This window comes from Danio aesculapii, chromosome 1, assembly GCF_903798145.1.
Source record: "Danio aesculapii chromosome 1, fDanAes4.1, whole genome shotgun sequence".
Classification (NCBI taxonomy): Eukaryota; Metazoa; Chordata; class Actinopteri; order Cypriniformes; family Danionidae; genus Danio; species Danio aesculapii.
Genome location: NC_079435.1, coordinates 29,696,944 through 29,720,156, shown reverse-complemented (window position 1 = coordinate 29,720,156; position 23,213 = coordinate 29,696,944). Strand labels below are relative to the sequence as shown.

Here is a 23,213-nt window from a genome sequence, read left to right as displayed (position 1 = left end):
TTATCCGTTAGCTTAAATAAAATATTCTGAAATTTATTCCAATACGGTTTTATTATTGGTAAATGTTTGATATATGGACACAAAAATTCAGAATGACTTCATCGTTATGGATTTAAAGGGTAATAAAAATATGTTATTTTATTACTTCGAACTCAATAATATTGTAAAATTTCATTTTATTTTGATTAATATTACAACATGGAGGTATATACAACGTTACATAGTTATAACATAGTTTATAAGGTACCATTACTTTTACTTCGCTCACTCACTCATCTTCCACCGTAGACAGCAAGGTTCCCAACTCTGCTGCTTCAACTAAACGAACGAAATGTCACATTGATCACTCGACGTAGAAGTATGAACCACTGTGGAATGAACTGCCAATTACTCTGGCACATGTTTTACTGGCAGACACCCTTCTTGCCACAAGCAAGCACTGAGGGTTCCCAAACTCTTGAACCTCCAGAGCTGAGAAGCAGCCACACACACACACACACACACACACACACACACACACACACACACACGCACACACACACACACACACAAACACACACACACACTCATTTACTACATCCAATTTAGCTTATTCAATTCACCTATACCTATTTTGACATGTTGTGGTGAAAATACTTAAATTTTACAGGACGTGAGAACAGATTTGATCAAATAAAACGATAAAATTCATAAGATAAAAAGTTTTAGGTGAAATCTGAGAACTCATTCATCCTCCAGCAGAGGCAGATTCACAAATTCAAATTTCATCAAAGTACCAGAGAACAGACCATATATACCTTCAGTAGTTTTTGGATTCTTATCAAGACACAAGAATACTTTTGTAAGCACAAAAAACTAAAATAAACTGTAATGAGCCAGGAACCCTACTGTCTATAGAGGATGGAGTAGCTCTCAGATTTCACCTAAGACATCTTAATTTGTATTCTGAAGACAAACAAAGTGTCTAAGGGGTTTGGAATGACACAAGAGCGAGTAATTAATAACAATTTTCATATCTTGGTGAACTAACACTTTAATTATTATGTACTTAGATATAAAATAATATTTTGCTACAATTCACTTATTATGTACATACATGTTTTTCACATTCTACTTATATTTAACAAAAAAAAAACCTTCATATGACATCTGTAATTAATTTTTGGACCTTAATTTATAATAACACTGTTGACTCATGCTTTACACCTTAAACCTAACCATACCACCAAACAAGTCTGTAACTAAACACGTATTCCCCCTCAATCACACCAGAAGTGCTGCATGGTACAATATGAACATAATAAAGACGTTGTATTTTTGGGGTGTAAGTACCTAGTAGTTAAGGCCACAATATAAAGTGGGAACTTTTTTTGTTGAAAATTGCAGGTCAGAGTTCAACAAATTAGAATTTTGTAATGTTGCTAAATTTGCATGAGCTTAAACTCATACCACCCCTTTCAAATGAATGAAATTCGTTAATTTTAAAAGGCATAGTGTATTGCCTGTCAAAAATACCTTTAAAAAACTATGAACGAAATGACATTAAAATTTCATTCAAGCAAGCTTTTGAAAGTAATGCATTACAATATTGAGTTACTCCCCAAAAAAGTAACTAGTTGCGTTACTTACTTTTTATGCAAAGTAATGCGTTACATTATTTTTGAGTTACTTTTGAGTTACTTTTTCATACCTGCCTGTATGAGAGGCTTGATCTCTTTCAGAACTTGCAAGGTATCTTTCTTTTTTTTTCAAATAGAAGAGCTCTGCATTTACACCTTCATTTACCTTAAAAGAAAAAAATTAACAATGTTACCTTCTGACAACTTCCTGATGCTACACATGCCCTATATACAAATTAATGAAAGTTGAAAGCAATGTGTTTGCTACTTTATTTTTGTATTTTTATATATTTGTATTAGTTCAGTTGTATATTTGTATTAGTTCCGAGACAGTGTCAGAGACTGCGACAATCCCCTTTTCTTCCATGTGATTAAAATAATGAGAACACTTCCATCACAAAATGTAAGGCTCTGCCGTCTTGGTTTTGGTCTGTTCTTGCGGGGAGCTTTATTCTGTCATTGAGTGTGATTCAACGTGATAACACAAATTTTAATTCAGCAATTGATTTTTTTTTAAACAAATTAATTAATCTAAAAAGTAACTCGCTTCACATTTTTAAAAAAGTAACTCAAATATTAAAACTTAATTTGTAATGTAATCTAATGCATTACTTTACTCATTACTTAGAAAAGTACTTTTATTACGTTACTCATGTGACTTGTAATGCGCCCCAAAACTGCTTATATGTATATCGCATAATATATTTCTTTATGAAAAAACAACATATCAGAAAGCAAAAAGTTCTCAATGAAATATGTTTGCGCTGCACAACAACATAGTTTTCTGGAAGAGAAATAAAAACCAATAGCCATAATAATCATTTGTAGGGATAATATCTCAGTTGTGTACTCACCACTATATAGGACATAATCTAAGCCATGTCTTCTGCATATGTAGGTCATTTAACATCCCTCTGCCTCTCCGCTCATCCTTTTGTCCTTCATACAATAAAAGTCCACAACAAAAATAGTAATTTTCACACGCTGGCATATAAATCACTCGCTTTTCTCTCTCGCAGTAGTTTTTGGCAGATATAGGCCATGTGTATGTGTGTGTGTTAACTTTACCTTCTCACAGGGATTGTTTAAAAACACTGCCACTTTCTTTTGACCCTCAGTGAGATGAAATGTGTAAAAACACGAGGGTGAAATCGACACAGCCATTACACGGGTTAATCTTTTCTGTGTTCTTTAGTATCCATTCTGTCTCTTTTTAGCAGTTGGTTGCTCTGTGATCTCTCCATCTCTATTTCTGTCTGTTCTCCATATTTTTGGGAGATGCAAAAATTCTTTCCTCTGTCCTCTCTGCACTAATCAGGTCATGGGCGTAAAAGAAGCTTTAGGCAAAACCTTTATGTGTTACTTCCACATTATCCTGTTCTACTTAAAGAAGTGTTACCTTTCTGAGAGAAAGAAGAGAAAGAAAAAACATTAGCAAAGTTCACAGCAACAGTGAAGTGTTCAATTTCCATTTGAGTTCTCACGCACTTTGTTTCAAGTTTGTTAAACTGAGCTTTTGCCAAATGGATGAACCAATAAGTGCAGAATGTTCTGGATTTTATACAAGTTAAGCTCATATTTCAGCATTTGTGCTATAATGTTGATCACCACAAAAATGATTTTGACTTTTACTTCTTTACATAAAAACGCACAAATAGGCACTTATAAAAATAGGATTATAAAAGCTACAAACTAAAAAAAAAAAAGCTAAAAACTATACACTAGAGGGCACTCTGCCACTGAACTGGACTACATATCCCATAATCTTCAGCACCTCACACCTGATAAACTTTATTTACACTAGACAGCTGCAGATCATGATGACTTTCACACACATTCTCTGTTCAGTCTTGTACTAATGTTATAGTGTGCATTATGTCGCTGTCTTTGCGTGTCATGTTTTGGATTTGGACTGTTTTAGCCTGCACCCTTTCGCCTGTTTACTGGATTATGTTTTGGATTACCCATGTAACCATTGCCTATATGGCCATTAGTGTTGTACAAAGCGAGGCTTCATGAAACTCTCGAAGCAAATGTGTCGTAACATCTAAACATTTCGAAAGTCCACTCTACAGTGACACCTAGTGGTCATTTTAATGTATTGCTCTGGAAGCTTTAAAGAAACAGTAAAGCAAATTGAGTTATTAAACCCCACATTGTAAAGTTGAGTTTTTAAGTGATTTAGTGAAGCGGTAAGAGTTCTTGACAAACATGCAGAGATAATGGGTTTGATTGGTGATGCAGCTATAGATGTTAGCTTTTAAATGCTCTGTTCTTCTAATGAGTTGTTTTAACATTGGTCTGACATCTGAATGAACATTTTGTGAATAAATATGTATTGTTTTGGTCATAAAATTTTCTACATAATTAAAATACAAGTCATAATTGCAGAGTTTTTGTACAAGTCAGGATTCGAACACTTGCAGCACAGTTACTTTGTGCACACACCCCAATCTACTAGGCTACATGAGACAGAGCATTTTTCTGACCTTGTCAGTGAAATACAGATTCGCCAGGTCTCGGAACGCTTCTGAAATGACAGATGCTTTGAATCGTTTTAGTCACGTGACCTGGTGTTTTGAAACACTTTAGTCACGTGACCTTGTGATTTGAAACACTTTAGACACGTGACCTTGTGATTTGAAACACTTTAGTCACGTGACCTTGTGATTTGAAACACTTTAGACACGTGACCTTGTTTATCGAAACACTTTAGTCACATGACCTGGGTGTTTTGAATCACTTTAATCACATGACCTGGGTGTTTCGAATCATGCTTTGGTGCAGTGTTTCAAAACACTTGCCCTTCGGGATCTCGACACTGTCGAAACCTCAGTTTCACGTCAGCCATCCCTACTGTTTACTGGATTATATTTTGGATTACCCAGTACGGCTATCCATTGCTTGCATATAGCTGCATTTAGAACTTTTACCACTTTTGTAAAACTGTAAAACTTTTCAAATCATTACTGTTACAGTCTAGTATTTATTTATTTATTTATTATTATTATTATTGTTGTCGTTTCTCAGTATATTAACTGGTATTTCTTTATTCTTGGAGGCTAACTCGGCCTTGCCCCTGCGGCTAATTCAGAATGTCGGCCTTATAAGCTGAAGCTGAGAGTGCATTTGGGTGGCTCTTCGTTACCAGTGCATGTCTGGCTGATCCTACTGTTTTTTTCTCTGTTGCGAGCATGACCCGTACTTGCTGAGAATCTCTATGTATCTTGTTGTCCCTATGAAGGTTTGAGAATTCTGTGTGCATCTTGTGCAGCCGCTGCTGAGAAGCCATGCTGGTGTTACTGTTTATTTCATTCTTTGTTGATCTATGTTCTATGTTTGTTTGTTTGTTTGTTTAATTATTTTGATTGAGTGAATATTGTTAAATTAATTATCTATATTTTTGTTGCCACTTTATTTTGGTAAAAGACACATATTTTTGTCTCTAAATAAATGAGACTTGTACTTCTTGAGTTATGTGTCCTTTTTATGTTGCTGACCCCTCCCTAGACAAGCTTTATAAATTGGGGTTCGTAACATTACAGTTATAATTTTCACCCACTCTATTTTTAATAACTGTCTCTTGTTTGTGACTGTAACTTTGTTCAGCAGTGTTCCTGACAATTCAATTCAAGAGACCATATTAAAGGAAAATGAATGAAGGAGTAAATAAATAAACTATCATTTTTATTTTATTACTAGCACTTCTCGTGATTATATTCCTCTTTATGATGAATAGCTTTGCCGTGCTCTTTTGTAAGTAACTTTGAATAAAAGCCTGTGTTAAATAAATATATGCAATAATTTTTTTGTTTTTAGGCCTTTACGTTCCAGTGTTATTTTGGCATCACTGGAATTTCCACATTAATTTTAGTTTAAAGTTGACTATTTTAGTTCATTTTTCTCCATATAAATCAGTTTTTATGTCTATATAATTATTAATGGTTTTCTTTTAGTTTAACAAAAAAGTTACTGCTACATATAAAAAGGCACTTGGCCAAAAACTGAAACCTAAACCAAAACTGCCAACCCAGTTAAATAATACAACATTATTTTGTTAAAATGTTTAAATTTAACTCAGCAACTTAAATTATACTGATAAATAAAAAAGGTTTTATTTACATAAAAAATGTATTGAGAGTCACCGGCATTGCCACAACAAAGAAGTACCACTGCTACAAGTACTATATTACAATGTCCTGTTTTCACCTTGGAGAGAGTACTGACAGGAAAGTTTGAGGAGCAGAATAAGAAAGAAAAAGGATCAGCAAAGGACCTCAATTTGGGAATCAAACTCAAGTTGCCATGAGCACTGTGGTGCTCCGGTATGTGTCAACGTACTTATCGCAAACATTTTGGTACCAACTTCAACACATTATTTTGCTATTGATTATTATTATTATTGAGCGACACTGAGGCAATGATCGCAAGAAGGTTGCTGGTTCGAGCTCCGGCTGGGTCAGCTGGCATTTCTGTGTGGAGTCTGCATGTTTTCAAGAGTTCGCATGGGTTTCCTCTGGGTGCTCCGGTGTCTCCCACAGTCCAAAGACATGCGGTATAGGTGAATTGAATAAACTAAATTGGCCGTAGTGTATGTGTGTAATTAATAAAGGGACTAAGCTGAAAAGTGAATGAATTATTATTATTATTGTAGTTGTTATTATTGTTATTGTTATTATTAAGTATACATGTACATGACTGTAATACCAACAAAGTGGAATATTTACACATTTGTGCTTTGACCACACCATGCGCACAAGTTATGGAGGGAGAGTGAATCCTGCATTATTAATGCTAATTATAAAACAAATAGAAATATTTTAGTTTTTAAAAACTAGAAAGACTATCTAAAAATTATACACTAGAGGTCACTATACACATCACTGCATCTGACACTGAACCGGACTACACATCCCATGATCCTCAGCATCTCCCACCTGATGTTCATGAACTTTAATTACTAATTACACAGACAGCTGCAGATCATCTACACTGATTATACACACTATATATGCACCAATTTGTTTAATGTGATACACCTGATATATATATATACCTGATGTTTAATGTGTAGCTTATTTGAAAATGTTTTAATAGTATTAAGGTGTGGTCACACTAGAGTTTGAGCTTGCGAAATTCTGTAGTATGGTGCTGCAAAAAGGGGCGGGATTAAACAAGATGACTAGACATTTAAAAAGCGAACCATTCGTCCATTTTTTAAATTTCTGTCCAGAGAGGTCATGCTTTGATCCTCGGTTGGTGTCACACAGTCAAGTGATGCAATTTCGCAGGTCAGAGTTCACCAAGCTTGAGCTTTGCAACGCATAAAACTGCGAAAGTTGTCACCCAAGCTTGCGTTTCAGGTCTGACGCATTTGTGTGTGTATGAATGGAAGTCAATGGGGAGAAAAGTCCAATGTGAACGCAGCTTCAGTTAACAAAAAAAATCTTTGCTGTAGCAAACACAATCTCAAGGCAATTCATAATTCATCTCAAGGCAATTCATCTGTATAATCTCATTCATATATTTTAGTACTAAAATCCCGCAATGATGGTTGGGTTTAGGGGTGATGTATACATGAAAAATCATGTATTTTTGTACAAATTAAATTGTATGTATTCGTACAAATTAGCCACTTTTCTACCAATATATTTAAAACAGTTCTGTTTCCTCAATAGAAGTTGATCCACCAACTATTTTCACTGTTCACATTTATTTATTGTATTTATCTATTTCAGGAAACACATGTAGAAGCAGCAAACCATCACAAGTACAAGAACCAACAAACTGAAGAGAAACAGTCAGACACAAGTAAGGAATACAATCAGCAACTTATTACACATTATGACAGAAATGCTGTCAATTTAACTTAAACAGTTAATTTGGCCAAAAATGTACATTTTGTCATCATTTACTCTTACTCTGGTGCTTTAAAACCTTTTTGAATTTCTTTTTTCTTTTGAACAAAAAAACAAGATATTCTAAAAAATGTTGGGAAAAATCATCATTGACATCGATAGCACAAACAAAAGATCCATACAACATCTATAGATGTTTTAACATAACAAAACATCCATAGGGTGAACAAAAATACTGGAATGGAAACCAATGGCTGTTTTTCTGTCTCTTCCTTGGTGTTCAGAAAAAGAAAGAAAGTGGAGATGAGTAAATGACTATCCCTTTAAGTTGTATAGCACCATGAATATTTTTGCCATGCATTTTCCCCCTTTTTTCTCTCTCTTTTTGTTGCCGCATTCTGCTGTCCGCTTAACCCACTGTGGTTTAATGAGCATACAACTATTTAGTCTCCTGCCTACCAAGGCACTTCACAAACATCAGCATTCTACACACCACGTTTCCTAGATACCTTACAAACAAACAGCGGCACAGGTTAAAGATGTGCTGGTTCATGATTGGTAGTTGTAAATGTAGCAGTGATTGACAAGCCTAGATACGATCATAGTCGTGCCACGTTCTCTCTATGGCCTGGACATCTCAATTAGTTTTTGACATTTTTGACTGAAGAATCTCATTAGTTTCAGCCAGAGGGGTGAACCTGCTTAATGGTAAAGCTTTGTAACACTTTCCAGACTTACAATCTCACTTCCTACAGTAGCTCTATGCCAAAGAATGACAGTTTGACTCTGATAATGCTGAAACGAAAACCATGTGCGTGTCATATAATGCTTTTTAGAATATTTTATGATTTATTAGGTAGGTCTGACATTTGAAGAAAGTGGAAAGCAGTGACTTCAAGCTACAAATCAGCCAGAGCTGTTGACATGTTTAAAGAGCTTTCTTGGCTGCTGCTCTCTACTTAAAGGGGTAGTTCTCCAACAAATAAAAAAATCTGTTTTTTCAAATATATTCATCTTTCAATCTTGATCAGAACATTCATTAATTTCATTCATTTTCTACTGATTTATCAGAGGTCGCAAAAGCGGAATGAACCACCAACTAGCATTTTTTTATGCAGAGGATGCCCTTTCAGCAACAATCTTGTACTGGGAAACACCTATACACACTCTCATTCACACACATACACTATGGCCAATTTAGTTTATTCAATTTACTTATCGCACATGTCATTGGACTGTGGGGGAAACGGAGCACCCTGAGGAAACCCACGCAAACATAGGGAGAACATATTGTACAAACTCCACACAGAAATGCCAACTGGCCGGGCTGGGACTCGAACCAATGACCTTCTTGCTGTGAAACGACAGTGCTAACCACTGAGCCACCTTGCCCCACAACTAAATACATAATTTGCAAGCTAGAGTAAACGAGGCAACAATTTTAATTGCACGTACTTACACTTGTGAAATGGAGGAAGAACCTGATCCATGATGCACTGATCCATGTTCTGACAGTCATTACTTATCCTTCCTTTAACAAACGGCCGATGAATTCTTCTTTGTAAGCATGTCGCTTGCAGAAGCACTCGAACTGCTTAAAGCTGGGCTATAATGCTGCGGTTTCATCTATGGGTAGACTGTCAATAACATCCATCTGCACTGCATGACTTCATTCGACTTGCGTCTGTGTTAGTGGGCGGGGCCGCAGGTTTCAAATCTCCCGGGTTTGCGTGCGCAACTACTTGTGTTTCGTAGTCGCGTCATCATCACGAAATACCTAATGACTCGTTATCAAGATGACTCGTTTGAAGCACTATGAGTCGACTCTTTTATAGATAAATCAATGGTTTTAAACACTGTACACTTACACATTTAAGCCTTAGCTGGATATTTCACTTTACTTTGAGCTGTGTTACACACTACATGGTAGGGCATTTTCAAAAACCCATAATATGGGCTCTTTAAATTAATACTTCAAGAAGAATTCAAATTACACAATGGCAGAGTGTGTGTGTGTGTGCTTATTAGCGCTGAGGGTTGTACTGTCAGTGCTAGGTTGTAGAAAGAAGGCATGTACCCCTATATACATTTCTGGAGAGAGCCATATATGTCCCAGGAGCTATGTTTTTTGCAGTTTTTGTTATCGTGAATCTGCTGGAGGCTGCTGTGTACGCTTTTTCATATCTCAAATTTGTCTCACGATTGCCATTCGCACCTGCACTTTCCGCATAAATCCACCAGAGGCCGATGTCAACTGACTGAAGACCTACCGACCGATCCTGCCACCCACTCCCTTCCCTAAACCCAACCAATAGTATTTTGAAAAGCACCGATTGACCAACGCCCACTCACCTCCCTAGACCAAACCGAAAGTGTTTTCAAAAGCAATGCAGAGAAAGAATTTCTCACCTGATTTTGAATGCGTTTTCGATTTTACCACATTTTCACCCTGTTATTTACTTGTTTATTTTATTTTTTGGCTTTTGTTTTTGTCTTAATTGCCTTCTGGAACCATTCTTCGCGGGACTCAAAGCCCGTCATCATGGTCAATTCTGCTCTGCATCTCAAATCCTCCAACGTAAGCAACGAACCGCTGGGCAAACTGATAACAGCGGAAAAGCTGTCCACATGGAGGAAAGCAGTCAGCTGGTAAGCGCAAAAAGGAATGGCATCACACCACCTGGTAGCATTAGTTTTACACATGAAATGTAGCCATACATTCCTCTGGCTACATAATTTGTGATCTCCAGAAATGTATGTAGGACTACGTGAATGAGCCTATGTTGATGGAAGGTCATCCGCTGTGTAAAATGTTAAAACATGAGAAACTGGCAGTTCATTCCACTGTGGCAAACCCCTGACCAAAGCAGGGAATAAGCTGAATATGAATGTCTGTGTGTGTGTACGCCTCATCACAAAACATAAATTACTTAATTCATATAGATTATTTTAAGTCATTTTGTACTTTTGATTGAGTGAAGGTTTTGATAGCAGGATTTCGGTTCAAGGACAAAAATGATAAGTAAAAAAAAAAAAAATTGTATGTGTGTTCCAAAGAAGACCAGCAATTTAGATCATGGCGTATTTTCTGTCAAGTTGAATCTATGAACAACACACACTGAACTGTATTCTGACTGACCCTGAAATCATGATTTGTCTGAGATCACTCCCATTGCTTCAAAATCAATGTGAAAATCTCATGTGGAGTACAAAACTCTGACCAGTGTTTCCAAAGGGTGAACTAATGCAACATAACATGCATTTTTCACAATTGTTAACACATTGTTAATAATTTAACTTCGGTTAGTAATTAATCCTGTGGGTAAACAATGAGATTTCACATGGAACATTTGAAATCCTTGGGATAATGTACCCATTTACATATCTATGAGATTAATAATGTGGACAGAGAAATAAAGCAAGCAAGGTCACTGCCTAAATCCTCTTGTGTTGTATCAAATCATCTTAAAAATTCTATAATAATAATAATATTATCTCTTATACTTTGGCCAACATATTTAATTTGAACTGAACCGCTGAATGGTTAGCTTATTGAATGCATAAATATTTAATGAGTTAGCCAATGAAACAGCTTATGATTGGTTGTTTGTTGCAAAACAACTTTTTGTAAGATTTACAATGCTATTTTTTTGCTCTCTTTTTTTCTCCTGCTTTACACTTTATTGCTGAAATGTTGACTGAAACCCAACTGGCAGTTCAGTCCATAGCTAAATTTGAATGTGGTCTCACAAGGAAACTGGAGTACTTCACAAGTTGCAATTTCATATAAATAATGCACAAACAATGTTATTCACAGGAAAACATACAGTTTGTAAAGTTGCAACCCAAAACCTAAAATTTAGTTGTGCATGAGCAGAACATATAAAACATTTATAAATGAAATAAAGCAAATTCATAAACATGAAGTCTTGAGGTTACAGTTTGAAACATTTCCTCACGCCAGAAAATACAGAAAATTATGTATCAGCTACATCAACACTATTCTGAACCTTAAACACTTTACAATGTGAGCTACTAAGCAAATTTAAAATTGTGTTCAGATTTGTAGATCTAGTAGTTGTAGACCAAAATAAAAAGATAACCAAATATGCATATATTTATATTTGTTTTACATTGTACTTATATTTTAAGAGCTTGTAGAGATTGTATCTGCAGTTACATCTGTAATTAATTTCTGAACTTTCATATATAATTGAAACATATAACATCCTGTACACCTTAACCCACTCTTAATCCTACCCATACCACAACACATGACCTATATGTAAACACCTAGTAGTTAAGACCACTTAATATAAAGTTTTAGGACATAAGTGTGACAGAGTTTACAGAACATCCAAAAAATGTGTGTTCATTGTATGCATGCACATGTGATGGTATTTTAATCAGGTGAGAACTTGTGAAGACTTGTGTGTCAGAATAGATGTATACATGTCAAATTGAAAAATTTGTCAAAATTGTGTGACGAATTTCTCTGTGAAACACAGAAACAAACAGCTGCTCCTGTAAGAATAATTTCCCATTTCTTTGGACTTTGGTCCATGCTGCATTCATATTTCAGACAAACCACACCACACAAGTTTATTTGGAAGCTGACAAAGGCTGCGGAAAAGCTGTTTGGGTGGCAGCATTCACACTTATTCAGTCAAACCACACAGAAAAACTGCTCTGGAGTTTAAACCATCCAAGTGTGAACACAGAAAGTTAGATAAATCACAGCAAGCTATATGTGATTCAAACACCAACTTTTATTTGTTCGCAAGTCAATGCCATATGGTAAAAATGTTTTCGCTGTCACTAGTGTACATTGCAGCTAGAAACTGTAGTAAATTGTATGTATACTAGGGCTGTACAATACACAACCTGACAAAAGTCTTGTTGCTTATCCAAGTTTTAGGAACAACAAATAATAACTTGACTCATTTGGTATCAGAAGTGGCTTATATGAAAGACAAAGGCCTCTAGATTACACTTATTTTACCAAAATAAAATATGATCATGCCTTGATTTTTTATTATTTTATTACAGTAAGGTCTGACTTTGCTTAGACAAAAGTCTTGTCACTTAACAGAAATAATGTACAGTTTAGAATATAAAGTCATGGTACAGTGGAAAAAGAATGAATATTGTGTATGACTCCCATGAGCTTGGAGGACTCCATCCATTCATCTCTGTGATGACTCAAATAACTTATTAATAAACACATCTGGAATGGCAAAGAAAGAGTTCCTGCAGGACTCTCAGAGTTCCTCAAGAATCTTTGGATTCATCTTTGATGCCTCCTCCTTCATATTATCCCAGACCGGCTCAATAATATTCATGTCTGGTGACTGGGCTGGCCAATCCTGGAGCACCTTAACCCCAAACAGAATCTTGGGTCCATGTGGGTTTCAACAGGTCTTCCACAGGTCAAAGCCCACAATATATGTTTGCACACTGCACAACTAAACCATAAGAGTGAAAGTTTATCATCTGCATGTATTTTTAAGGCCTATGACTATGTGAGCATTTTTATTGAGTTTAAACCACTTTAGTTGTGCATAAAGAAGTTTAATAAAGATTATTTTTATTGAATTATTTATATGATGAAGACTATGTAGTGATATTATACGTTTGATTACTCAATTTCTGTACATGAATACTGTTAGACTCTCTCCAGAAAACCAGAAAATATTTCACTTTCATATTTCACTTTAATATTTGCTCCATTGTGTTTATTTACAACTTTACTTTGTTTATTATATGTATATAATACATTGTATTTAAGATATTTATATTTCACTCCCCAACAAAATCATCCCAATCAATCTAATGTAATGACTATTTAAGTCATCTGGTCATTTAGGTCAACATTTTCTAAAATCGTGCAGCCCTAGTGTATATGGACGATGCAATTTATTTGTTTTGCCAAAATTTGACCTCAGACAATTGCCACACCTTTTTGAATACAGAAAACACACAGAATTCCTTTGCCTTCCTGTTATTTGCATCCAGGTGTTTCTCAGAATGAAATGATCCCAAAACTCCTGTAATTCAATGTTTAAAATGTCCCATTATGAAGCAATCACATGAAACTAACGAACCATTCCTGCCCTGTCCATCATCCTTTCTCATCAGCAAGATCATCGACCATGTGTGTCTGTGTGCGAGACTTCATGATCAAACAGCCAGAACAGTGTGTTAATAATCAGACCGAGTCAAAAACATAATGGTGGCCGCGTACAAATAGAAACACACTCACACACTTTAGATTTCCATGCGCTTCAGAGGGAGCCGGAACAGAGAGACTCCCTGAGGTGGAATTAATGAAAAACCCTTTCATGGAAAACTCATCAAGCTGAGAGAGAGAGGAGGAGAGCGTTAGCGTGTGTATGAGAGAGAGAGCAATGGAGAAAGTAAGAAAGAGATAGCATGTCCTTGTGTGTGTAGTGAGTGGAGGGGGGGGTCAGAGCGCGTGACCTCTCATTTCATACTTTAATTAAAATCTCCCCCTGACGTCCTCCTTTCCTCCATGCTGGCTCGCCTTCCCACAGAGGCCATCAGTGCCAGCGCTCACACACACACACACACACATTCTTTCTTCGGCCTTCCACACACATACACGGCACACCCGCGTACACAAACACACACTCCATTTGAAAAGACATGTTTACTCTATCTCTAATGTCCTCCTGTGTTTCATTAGCTCGGTAACATTCTGTAAACACCAGGGGAACTTTCAGAGCATTGCTTACACCACCATTACGCTGAATACACAAGAGAACTATCAGACGCTGAAACACATCATATGCAAACTGCTAATGGATCCGGAAAAATGTCTTTTTGAGCACCCGAATGAGAACTTTGTCAATTAAGGACAAACCCCTTGGTACAATTTGTGTACAAACAGCTTTATGTGGGATTTACGCAGAGATCTGTTTCTGCTCGTGTTTTATGATTAAAGCCCCTCGAGTCCACAGACATCATATTTAACTTGTGCGCAACATTGCGAGAACAGCTGTTATCAGAGCAATCCATCATTCGTTTTACATTGTTTCACCTGCTCAGCAAATAAAAAGAAAAAACAACAAGTAAGCATCATTGTGTTCTAAAGACTAACACAATCGAGTGTGCACTAATGAAGATGTGTGTGTGTGTGTGTGTGTGTGTGTGTGTGCGCGCATAACACTAAGAGCAAATGTCAACATTTTCATTTGTGTGTAAGTGTGTGTGTGTTATAAATAGCAGCTGGAGTTTCCCACAGATCAAACACAGAAAGAACAATAATGAACAAAGTGCTGAAGCCCCATGATGAACTTTATGCCCAATAAAGAGGTGCTTTATGCTGATATGAAGTAACTCATCCATCTAATAGCAGACCACAACCACTTCAAGACAAACTTTAAACCTCAGTTCAACATAACAGAGTTCGACTTTGATTAATTTGTTAAAGTCTTTGATTCAACTATCTTTGTAGTTCTTAGATATGTATCACATGTAAGATGCTCTGTGAGTGCAATGACATGATCTGGAACAAAAGTGTCTGTATTCATTTGCCAATCAGACTGTATTCATCAGGCCCATAGCCAGCCTGGTGAAAATGTGAAGCACTGTATTAAGTGCACACATATTAAGCACTATTCTGAGTTAGCTTGTCGTATAGACATCATAACCAAACTTTTTGTCAAAATAGTATTTAAATCAATTTTAATATGGGTTGCTTTCAGTTTATCACACCATTTTTTGTTTCAAAAATAAGGTCCAAGATTTACAATAAAAGTTTTCTCTATTTAAAATTAATACAGGCAACGCAGTGGCACAGTAGGTAGTGCTATCGCCTCAAAGCAAGAAGGTCGCTGGTTCGAGCCTCGGCTGGGTCAGTTGGCGTTTCTGTGTGGAGTTTGCATGTTCTCCCTGCGTTCGCGTGGGTTTCCTTTGGGTGCTCCGGTTTCCCCCCAGTCCAAAGACATGCGGTACAGGTGAATTGGGTAGGCTAAATTGCCCATAGTGTATGAGTGTGTATGGTTGTTTCCCAGATATGGGTTGTGGCTGGAAGGGCATCTGCTGCGTAAAAACATGCTGGATAAGTTGGCGGTTCATTCCGCTGTGGCGACCCTGGATTAATAATGGGACTAAGCCGAAAAGAAAATGAATGAATGAAAATCAATACAGTAGTGAAAGAAGACTCGTATGTTTTCTTACACAGCTGGATGTTGAACACATGAAAAATATTCGGCTTGGTCTTAAAGCCTTTTTCGATTGGTTATTTTCACCTATTATGATGGCATAGCAGTCAAAATAGGACAAATGAGCTCATGTATGGGACAAATTCTGGACCTTTCCCAGTAAGGGATGGGTCTTCCGAACCACCCAAACGGCCCCTGGCTACAGGCCTGTTCATTTATTCACCATACATCGGTAATGTTTTCTTTGATAAGCATATTTTTATTTGCATTGAAAGTATTAATTAATTTCAATTAGGAAATAGCTTTCTTAAAAAGGCATATTGGTAAAATCAGTAATATTCCTTTATATCAGCAGGTAAGCATTGTGTTTAATTGTCTTGTGAGTAGGCATGGGACGATAACTGTTTTCAAGGTATGCTGCTGTTTGGAAAAGTCAAAGTTTTAAAACCGTCAACATTTGCTGTTATACTGTTCCTACAGTACATACAAGTTTGTTTTTGAGGGGGGTGGGGGGGGGTTAAAAGAACATATTTTAGAAAAGTAATTACAATACCATGATACAGTGATATTTTTATCCAAGGTTTTCATACCGTCAGAATCTTTGTTAATCTTTTTCAGCACATTTCTGAACATAATAGTTTAAATAACTCATTTCTAATAACTGATTTATTTTATCTTTGCTATGATGACAGTAAATTATATTTTACTAGATATTTTTATAAGACACTTCTATGTAGCTTAAAGTGACATTTAAAGGCTTAACTAGGTTAATTAGGTAGGCAGGTTAGGGTAACTAGGCAAGTTATTGTATAATGATGGTTTGTTCTGTAGACTATCGGAAAAAAAACTTTTAATCATTTTGACCTTAAAATGGCTTTTAAAAATGTAAAACTGCTTTTATTCTAGCTAAAAAAAAAACAAATAAGACTTTCTCCAGAAGAAAAAATATTATCAGACATACTGAAAAAAATTCCTTGCTCTGTCAAACATTATTTGGGAAATATTTAAAAAAAGAAAAATAAATTCAAAGGGGGCTAATAATTCTGACTTATATATTTATAAGAATATATATATATATATATATATATATATATATATATATATATATATATATATATATATATATATATATATATATATATATATATAGTTTTTTGTGTTTCTGTGGATAAAAAACAGCTGAAAAAAACCTTGAAGTGCCACCTGAAATTTTCTTCTAAAATGAGCATTTTTCTCAGGCTCCTGTGTGTAGGTTAAGTAATTAAACTTTTTTTTTTTTGGAAAAGAATAGGTTATTATTGTTGCATTTAAAGTGAAATAATTGAAGTCAACTTCATAATATACTCTTATGTATAATGCACAAAAAAATCTAATCAAAAACTATGTTAAATTACATCATAAACAGCTGACATCATAAGTTGTTTAATCACATGCATTCCCAAAAACTCTTACTTGCTTAATTACTTATTAATTCATTCTACTTTACATACTTACTTAATTGAGTAATGACTGCAATGATGGTGTAAGGAAAATATCTGTTATACGTTTATATTTTAGGGTGACACGATGGCTCAGTGTCGCCTCACAGCAAGAAGGTCACTAGTTAAGAGTGCCAGCTGGGTCAGTTGGCATTTCTGTGTGGAGTTTGCATGTTCTCCCCATGTAGATGTGGGATTCCTCCGGGTGCTCCAGTTTCCCCCTCAGTCTAAAGACATGTGCTATAGGTGAATTGAATGAACTAAACTGGCCGTAGTGTATGTGTGTGAATGAGTGTGTATGGATTTTTTCCAGTACTGGGTTGCAGCTGGAAGGGCATCCGCTGCGTAAAACATATGCTGGATAAGTTAGCGGTTCATTCCACTGTGGCGACCCCTGATGAATAAAGGGACAAAGCCGAAGGAAAATGAATGGATGAATGAATGTTTACATTTTTATTCTTGGAAAATATCTAAATTTATTGACTGCAACTAACTTCTTAAAACACAAATATTGTATCTCACTAAGCATTCTGCTACCTACATTCTGCTTCACTCCCCCCAAACAAACACCACACACACAAAGGAACCCACACAGTGTGTATGTAAGGGGATATTTTCCAAACTTTCATCAATCCAGCTCATCTCTGAGCACACGCAATCCACACACACACCAGCAGATGGATACATGCAAACACAATAGCACCATAAAGACATCAACAGTATTTTAAGCCCTTGTTCGCTAACACATTTCTTTTATGATACGCAGCATGCCACTACAAAGCTATCAGCTGTCTGAGCAGCTGCATCGGCGGTTTCCAATAGAGTTACTAAAGCTTTGAGACATCTGAACACACACACACACACAAAGGTATCTATTTCAACCACACATGTACAACAGCCAACCTATAAACTCCACAGCCGTATGTAATGATTGATATTAGAGGATTAAAAATATACTGCAGCCTTGAAAGTGCTGAAATCAAAACCTTTCGTGATAATACGAGTGCAGAAAAAAAACGTCTTGGATGGATTGCAGATCTGGTTCTGTGTCACACATTCACACACTCTTCTATTTTTCTTCTACTAATCCCTCGCTCCGCACTAACACACTGTGGAAGGGCCGAATCAAACCTTGCTGACTGATAGAAGCTCGTGTTACAGCTGGATTGAACCTGAAGGTCAAGGGAAGAGAGAGAAGTGCAGAGACGTCTGTTTGAGGTTAGTTGGGTTTGTGTATGTGTGCATGAGACAGAGGGGGGGAAAAAACAGCGGGCGAGTGCAAGATAACCGGAATTTTTAAACGAAGCAATCACACTGACATCAATTAATTGTCTGTGGATAATTTACTGTCTAGGGTGCCAGAGCCGCTGGTATGGGTATTTGTTTTGACTGTAATCCGTGGCCTTTAAAATGTCTCCCGTTTGAAGATCAGAGAAAGAGAACACACACTGACACACTCCTCTCACACCAACTTGAACGCTGTGACAAGAAAATCTTCAAAGACACAAATACCCATTTTCGCTGAGTATTCACAAAAGCTATGTCTGTCACTTGTTCTTGTAAACCGCGCACACAGGCCTGCAAAAGCTCCACTTCACAGATGGAGAGTTTCTGAGAGAAAGGTCAAAACACAGAGCCAATGAGTCGTGATACATCACGTCCGTTTCAGACTTTCTGGAAGTGAATGAGATTCTAGGAAAATAAATAATTCAGTAAATAAGGGTCGACTAAGTGCAGGCTAACTGTAAGAGAAGGCATAAGCATTTTTGAATTATAACAAGCCAAACACCTTCTTTGAACTTCCGTGAATCAGCCTTTAAATAATGGAAAACATTGTGTTTGTATGCAACACAAACTGATTGCGCAGTCTGTTGAGCACTGTGAAGTGCTGCAGTAAATCAACTCTTCGTTTTTATGCTGATCCAAGATACGTTTTGTAGCTTCCAAACATTTACTGTTAGAATTTAGTCATAAAAGGAAATGCTTGAGGTGATGAATGACTCTGTAAAGCAGACAGACCAAGTCAGCACCTATAGGGCTTTTTTTCTGTCTGCCAGAAAAAGCTCAGGGATTATATGACGGTCAGAGAAGACATATCTTTTCAACAAAGAGACACACAGACAAAGTAGTCAGATTTGATGAATTAACAGCAGCAAAGCCCCAAAAAGGACATTGGCAGATATTTGAGTGTGGGTGAAGGGCTGGTTTTGTTGTTTAGTTTGTGTCTTTCATTTACTCATGTTGCATTAACAACCAATTTATGGAAATGACAACATGCCAGTTTGGCACAATCCCTTTATTCGGTCATGGTGAGTCAATCTTTGACTCAGCATGAGTCATTTCTGAATCAAAAAGCCCCCCTTTCCTACAAATCCAATAGAAAATCCATAAGAAAATGTAACTAGTTTACAAAAAAAAAACATATGATATATATTATATAAAGTAAGTTAACAAGCAAAGGAAAGTGAACATACAAAATCATCAAAAATCGTCAAAATTTTAACATTTAGCTACAGACCACCATAGGATTGTTGGCTTATTGACTCAATTAAGAGTTTTCAAGTCTTTGGAGAATTCAAGTGACAGAGGTCCAAGAGTTTAGCAGCCTATACTGCCTGCCCATGTTATCTGATCTCCATTCAGCTCTGCCAAAATGAAAACATTAGGAGGCCAGACATCGATTAAATAGTCATTATACAGAGATAGAAACGTTTAAAATGTATGCTTTTGAGCTTTCTGGCTAACTTGGATGTTTCCCTAACACCTTCTTGTGACGTATATGAGTAAGTTAAAAGGCAGAAAAATAGTATAATTTGCATAATTCAGTAATAAATATGTTGTTATGCAAACTTCAATTTATCTTTAATAAATTTGTCAATTAATCCTGCGTCAAAAAGTATTTATATGATTAGGATTTGTTTCAAAGTGGAGACAAATTGGGCGGGGGGACTGTTAGAGAGCGCCCTTTTAAAACTGCCGCTCTAGGCGATATGAAAAATTAATTAATTTCTGCGGAGAATCAATTTCTATATCAGACACTGCCGGAGAGCGAGCAAGCGAGCGCGCGGGCAGGAATCAGACATTCTAATCTCGTTCCAGTAACCTGTGTCACAAACGCTTAACATCTCCAAGCCAGAGCCAAAGGCTGCCTAAATGCTCTCTTTAATAAGCAAGCAGCCATGCGCTGGTGTCATAAATTCGCTCTCAGTCATTGAGGTTTAGATAAGCAAACCCATATTGTTCTATCAAACAAGGCTCACATAGCTCTCCAGCGCACTCGCGCGCAAACGCATCAGTATGTTTGACATCATTTTAAAGGTCAAACAAATTTAATTTGCGTTCTTAATATGCTATAAAGGGCTGTTGTTTTCAAAGCACGAGAACTTAGAGGGCAAAAGTGTCGGTTTCAAAGTATAATGATAGCTCACTAGAGCTTTTTTTATGACCTCGCCTGAACTGATAACGACTTTCAATAGGTGCTGATAAATTCAGGCAATGCTACGAGTCACTTTAAAATAATAATTCAAAATTCAAACACTTCTGATAACACTATAACACCTAAAACAAACAAAAACAGCAAGTTCAAACGATACTTGAAGTGCACCTGATACCCAACCGGGACAACTGCCGATTAACCTGTAAGTTGACTTTCAGTTTAACTTGTAACAAAATAGTCTCATTAAATATTCATATAATAGACTGATACAATCTTTCACCTTCTGCCTTTTCCATATCTGTCTCCAAAAGTGTTCACGCATGATAAAGACTGTTAAGAGACTATAAAAGAGTCGCCTTCCGTTCTTTTCTGGACGCCTGACTGATGGTGGCACCTGTCCGTTTATCTGTGGATCTTTATTGGAGATAACTGAATGTACTTTATTACTCGGGCATAATTGATTATTGTATAATTTATGCTGGATCTATTGCAGTTCCTCATATGTCTTCTTTAGATTGCCTGTTTGGTGATGAAACTTCGTAATAAGAGAACTTTCAAAGGCAGAGGAAGGGAGAGAAAAGAAAACACCTGTCCTGCCCATATAGCCTACTGTATATTCAACATGAGGTATTTCAAGTAAACTGATATGTGCAATCAAAGGCCAAAATGTTCAAACTGGAGCATAAGCAAATAATGTGCTGTGCTCAGCAAAGAGTTTTTGTAACGTCTTCCAAATATTACTGATATGGGAGCTCATTGACAATGCCAGTGACTTTTAAAAAAAGTTTGGTGCAACTTTAAAAACTTTTACAAGTATTTCAATGACTTTCTCTGCATTCATTCGTGCATTGAGACGGTTAGGTTTACCTTGCGTTGGTGCAATCGTTATACAGGACCTCGAAGTCTTTTCTCGATATAAGTTTGCAGCGATTGACTCCAGGCTGAATCGCGCCCAGTCCACGGAGGATGCGAACCTGCTCCACGTTGCACACCACGGGTGTTATCTCCAGACGTTTGAGTTTCGTGTACACGGTGTGCAGTCCGCCGACCAGGTGCTTGAGAAAGAGGTCAAACGCCTGCGGGAGACAGATGAGCTCGTTGCCGTTGACAGTGAAAGACGCCAGCTTTGCGCCTCGGACCTCGACCATTTTACACTCGTTGTTTTGCGGAGTGTTTTCCACCGGAGATGGTGTGGAGTAGACGGGTTTGTGTGGGAGATTGCCGATAGGGATGCCCGGGCTCGCGGAGGAGAGCAGTTCCGTTCTGAAGAGACTCGGTCCGGCTGGGGTGACGGACGGTGAGGCGAGAGGCGAGAGGGTCGCCGGGGTCGAGGAGTTGACAACTGCGGAGATCGACATCGGAGGCGCGTGGGCCATCGGTGTCGCGGGTAGGAGCGCAGCCGGTGTGGCCATTTTCAACATGGAATAAATGTCTTCAAAGTGTTCAGAGAAAGGAAAAAACTCGCGGGAGAGTTAACAACAAATCACAACAAAAACAATTCCGTTTTGAGTGATGAGTAAAATCAGCCTGGCACGGGAGGAAACCGATATATTGTCAGTGCGTCACGACATCGATCAAAGCGTGATAGTGACAGTGGGAATAAGTGAAGAGCTGCGCTGGTGCTCGGACGAGTTGAATCTGTCACATTGTGGTCCGGAGGAGGAGCCAAGAAACAAAGAGAGTTTGGAAGAGACACAGCGCGCACGTGTGTTGCTTTCTTTCAGGGCAGGTACATCTGAAACAATGAACTTCGTGAGAACTCGTGCCATATAGCCCATGTTTTGCATCGTTTACAAAGTAGCCTTTATATGCTCCAAAGATAAACAAACAGAACAAACGACGAGCGTTTGTTTTGCCAGTTGTTTTGCAGTGTTTAGTTGTGTTATGTTATTTTGTAGCTTAACTTACTCCTAATGGCTGTCGAAGTTTATTGATAGTAGCAAAGTTTATGACAGATGCATTGTATTAATTCACGCTTGAGATAAAATGACTAATAACAGCACTTCAATAGTTAATGGCGCTTTGTACATGCACATGGGCAAGTGATTAATTCGCCGCGTGAGAAAATCTGATGAAACAATATTGAAAGCAATTTAAATAAAGCTCATTTAAATGTCAATTCTCATGGTTGGGGCTTTACTATAATTGGCTATTTAATTAAAACAATTTTCACGGTCATTAATACAGCCCGAGCGTTGTAGTGCACTGACATATTTTAATTACATGGTATTAACAAAATTGATATGCCTTAGAAAGCAGGGTGAAAATTTGAATAAGAAATGATTAAAGCAATTATATATCATCCCCTTATGGATATTACAAGCATCAGCATATGACTAGTCAACATATATGTAGAAAATAAAACAAGTCGCACTAATCATCATGAGCAAAGATAGTGCTGAATTTTCAGATAACATATCTGTGTTCACTTTGTTAAACTGTGAGGTCAAGCATGCACAGGATGGAAAGGACAGGATATAAAGCTTATACTGCCATCTATTGTGAAGGATTTAGGAATTGAACAGAATTAAACTGAAATGTCAATGACTGTTTGTTATTTTCAAATGCATAAAGTAGTCATTGCGGAGCACGGATTCTGTGGTTTGTAAGGGTTCTCAACATTTACCACTGCTAAT

The 23,213-nt window shown here is 37.0% G+C and overlaps 1 protein-coding gene across 2 annotated transcripts in view; it reads right to left on the bottom strand.

Annotated features, from left to right (window-relative positions):
- dachc (dachshund c) overlaps nucleotides 1-22,211 on the bottom strand; it is a 101,138-nt gene extending 78,927 nt beyond the window's left edge. The window contains exon 1 of one of the 2 annotated variants that reach the window (XM_056458542.1): nucleotides 21,445-22,211. In XM_056458542.1, the coding sequence (XP_056314517.1) occupies nucleotides 21,445-21,998 (554 nt within the window). In that variant the 5' untranslated portion in view covers nucleotides 21,999-22,211. The remainder of the gene's footprint in view (nucleotides 1-21,444) is intronic. The other variant, XM_056458534.1, reaches the window with a different exon arrangement.
- Nucleotides 22,212-23,213: the final 1,002 nt, after the last annotated feature.